General features: G+C 40.7%; 1 protein-coding gene across 1 annotated transcript; it reads right to left on the bottom strand.

Annotated features, from left to right (window-relative positions):
* Positions 1–2,372: 2,372 nt before the first annotated feature.
* timm22 (translocase of inner mitochondrial membrane 22 homolog (yeast)) lies at positions 2,373–3,376 on the bottom strand. Its single transcript, XM_076297366.1, has one exon. It carries the CDS (start codon positions 3,347–3,349, stop codon positions 2,744–2,746), a length of 606 nt encoding a protein of 201 aa, XP_076153481.1. The 5' UTR covers positions 3,350–3,376; the 3' UTR covers positions 2,373–2,743.
* Positions 3,377–4,108: the final 732 nt, after the last annotated feature.

Here is a 4,108-nt window from a genome sequence, read left to right as displayed (position 1 = left end):
ACAACACTGTAATTGTAGCGGCAAACTTCATGATTATGTGTACTTTTAGACAAAACAGCAGTAGCTAATGTGTTCATTCACCTTGACATTACATATTATAGGTAAATAGAGTAGACTACGGCTAATTAGACTATCAGCTAATTTCTTTTTTAAAAATGTGTTCATTCATAAAGGAACAAAGACCCAGTAGGCTATGCCGACAAACATGTTTAAAGGCTTGGCAGAAAGATTATATTGATGAAAAGGTTTCAAGTCCCCATTTTGCCTAGGCTACAGAGCCATAATCACTCTGCTTCTTCTGCTTCACTCTGCCAAGAACGAGTGACTGACTTAACGAGAACGACAGACCGAAGTGAAACAGGTGGGGGTCTTGGTGTGAGAACGAACGAACGAGACTGAAGAGACATTTATTAACCTGGCATGACACAGAAAATACAAAGACAGCATGCATTTACCATTAGACAGATATTTAAATGTAAATGCCAATATTGAAATGCAAAATGGAGTTGTTAATGTAAACCATTAGCCTATCGTTATTTTTTATCGTATGCTCTCCCACTAGTCTCACTAGCCCATTTGTTTTTTTTTTCATGGAAACGGTTGCTATGCTTTCATGCCTCTCATTGGCTAATTCGATGAGAACGTTTTAGAAACAATACAGACAACAGCATACGATTGGTTTGGCTCTCGCCTTAGGAACAGCAGCACTAGGTCAGTGTGATTCAGCGACGAACGAAAGAACGAACAAGAACTGGAAAGGCGAACCAGTTCAGGTCGTTCATTTTAAAGACCCGTTCAAAGGAACTAGTTCGTTCGCGACCGACCCACCTCTATGGGCGATAAAACGATAGCGATATGTATCGCAATAGACATGTAATCGATATCAATAAAAAATATGTTCGATAGAACATTCGATAATTAAAAGCAACACACACCTCCCGCCTTACGTTGTCCATAAATAAATAGGCTAAATATATCTTACATTGTAGCTGTGCAACTCAGAGTAGGCGATAGAACAGACTCGAGTCCTTGCCCCTTGCACTCTCTCTCTCTCTCCCTCCCTCTCTCTCAACAGGCACATCCCTCCTCAGCATGCACATCCAAACAAACATTCACAATCGTGCAAGACGACTGGCTAAATTGCTATTAAATCCGGTTAGCATCATTAGCACGCTGCACGAATTTGTTCAAAACTGTTGCATTCAAATTGACTGCTAAGTTCTAATCATCTCAATCAAGATGCAAATGGAAAAGTATTTTCCAAGACTTAAACGGGCCTGTCCCAAGGAGAAAAAGTATTCATTTGAAACTTAAACACAAGTGGTTAAACTGAACAGTCTAACCCGTAGACTATGATAAGCTACTTTGTTTACAATATGTCCAGGCTTTAACCAGTGCTGCATTTCATTCAGACTTATTTATTTGAGTGTTTTTCATGATTGTGTTGCTATTTCTTTTCCCTGTTTGCTTTGATTGATAACTGAGGTGATTCAAATAAGAGGAAGGTTAAGTTTAAAAGTGTTTAAATTGAACTTTTTTTCTTCTGGTCCTTATCTGAAATAGATTTTTTTTTTTTAAATCAATAATTATCGATATCGACTGATATGAAATACTTATATCGTGATACAGTTTTCAGCCATATCGCCCAGCCCTAGTTCTTCCCATGCGTTTGAGTCCTGAGAGAAATTGGTGTTGTCCATTACCTGATCGAACTCCACTGCCACAGCACAAATGACAGGAAATACCTGCATGGTAAACGCTCATACAGACTAAACAACTGCTAATGGGCTTGGGCTTTGGGCTTCATTAGTAGCCTGTGAACCAGTAGCAGTTGGAGCACAAACTGTACTGTTGTTGGTGGCACACCTACTGTCCCCTGCCACTTACCTACTGTACTACGGCACTCGTGGCCATTTGCCAACTTGGGTTAGGGTTAGAGATAGGGTTGACATGGGACAGTGGTGTGTGACAGTAGGCAAGTGGCGCGGGACAGAGTCATGGGACAGTAGGCAAGTGGCGCGGGAAAGTGGGACAATAGGCGGGTGGGGCGTGCCACCACAACAGTACAGTTTTTGCTACTACTGCCTCTACTGTAAACACAAATCTGAGAGAGCGCATCAGTATTCTGAATTTGCTGCAGGAGAGAATTGGAGATGATACCTCTTTGGTGCTGAAGCACCATGTTTTCACATCTCTTCAACAGAGCACAGAATTTGAATTTTGCATTTTCTAACGCACACCCCTGTCCAAACAGTGGCGTGGTTGTTTTGCTATGAAACTGAAGACAATGTTTCAATGCAAACTTCTTATTTCAGCTCTGTGTTCGCTTTGGTTTCGTTCACCCTGTTCACAAAAAACACTTCACTAAAAAGTTGAATTCAACTCAATTGTTAATGTTAACTTTAATTTAATCAGGTGTTACACCACTTTATTTAGTGGGACCACAACTTTCACAAAGGACCTCTTATTATTCACATTGAAGACGACTTTGTAGAGTTCAGAGGAAAGAAAAACTCATTAAATGCACGACTGAATTAGAAGTCCTCAGATATGTTCAAAGTTAGGCTAAATAGAGCAAACAGAAATGGCCCTAACAGAAATAGCCTTCCCTCTCAATTACAATGGGTATTATTTGACGTAACACACGCATATTCCTAATTTTCACACGAATAGATCTGTGGACCAGTCATAAGATTCCAGTTCAATATTGTGTGACTGCAAAAGAGACCGATGCTCGTCAGTTCTACCGCAGGTAGTATTCAATGGCTGCCGAGAACGCAGCAAATCCTCCACACCCCAACACACCTGCCTTCAAACCAGCACGCAATCCAATCGCTCCTCCTGTGACACATCCACTGTACACGGCATTTTTCCAGTCTGATTTGCCTCTGTGTGATTCGATGATGCACTCTGTGCAAGAAAACATTGCTCCCACAATAGCGAAGTTCTTGGCGTAAGACATACCCCTCTGGCCCATATCTTTCAAGACCTCGCGCGCTGTCGGGGTCTTCAGTGGGTCTTTAGGGTCAAATCCAACGTTGGTGTCAATGCCAGCTGTGAAAACACCAAAAGCACCACCTAACACAAAACCTCCAACACATGCGAGCACTGCTTTGAACGTACAGCTCTCCATTCCTCGTTCGATCATCTTCTCCTGGTCCGTTTTCTGTGGACTCGACAGTCCGCCCATAACGCCCGGATTCAAGTCTTTGATCGGCTTTCTGTCTCCAATAAGATGTTCCAATATGAGACTATACTGAAAATGAGAAGTTGGATCACTTGAATTGTCCGAGGACAAGATAGGTATGGACGACTTTGAGCCATCACTGCTGTCTGTGGAGGTCGCCATGTTAGAAGAGCCTGTTTCCCTCGTGCAAATCTTTAAAGTGGATTGAATCCAACTAATGGAACATTACTGACACCATGTGGACTGGAAGATTCTTGGATTTTCAGCTGTTACACAAAAAAGTAGTTATAGCCTGTAGGCTGAATGATAGCATTTTAGTGTAATACATGATCACAATGTATTTGTTAAAATAAAGGCTTGCTGGAGTAGCAGGAAAATAGCATGTTCTATCTGCAGTGTTTGTTACAATGGATTTAGTAAGAATGATGTAGGCTACTGCACCACTGTGCATAGATTGTAGCCTATCCCGTGAGGGAAATTTGGACTCTGCATTTATCCCAATCCGTGAATGAGTGAAACACACTCAGCACACAGTCAGTGGCGATTCTAGACATTTTTAACAAGGGTGGCACTAGTGAGACACTGATAAATTCAAGGGTGGCATGAGGCAAAACATCCAGATAAACAGAAACAGGCTCAAGATGTGAAATTAACATACATTAGGGAAACCAGGCACCAAACACCATACTCAAATTAAAGAACAAAAAAACACAAATACCTTACTCTCACATAACATTTATTTGTATTTGAATAAAATGCAAATACAAATAAACAAACTTATTAAAGTTAATTATCTAAGTTGTTTGTCACTGGGCTATGCTGTACTAAAACAAATTCCATCATGGGGATATTAAAATATATTCCATTCTATTCTATTCTATTAAATGAAGATATACAAATATACTCATCCAAGACATTTTC

The sequence above is a fragment of the Alosa pseudoharengus genome, unplaced genomic scaffold, assembly GCF_046254945.1.
Source record: "Alosa pseudoharengus isolate Yale_2024_CS ecotype anadromous, Long Island Sound unplaced genomic scaffold, YU_APseudo_1.1 YU_APseudo_1.1_scf_20, whole genome shotgun sequence".
Taxonomy (NCBI): Eukaryota; Metazoa; Chordata; class Actinopteri; order Clupeiformes; family Clupeidae; genus Alosa; species Alosa pseudoharengus.
This window is presented reverse-complemented; position numbering and strand designations above follow the sequence as displayed.

Excerpts from the sequence above, each read along its gene's own strand:
- timm22 (XM_076297366.1), bottom strand. The coding sequence starts at position 3,349 with ATGGCGACCTCCACAGACAGCAGTGATGGCTCAAAGTCGTCCATACCT.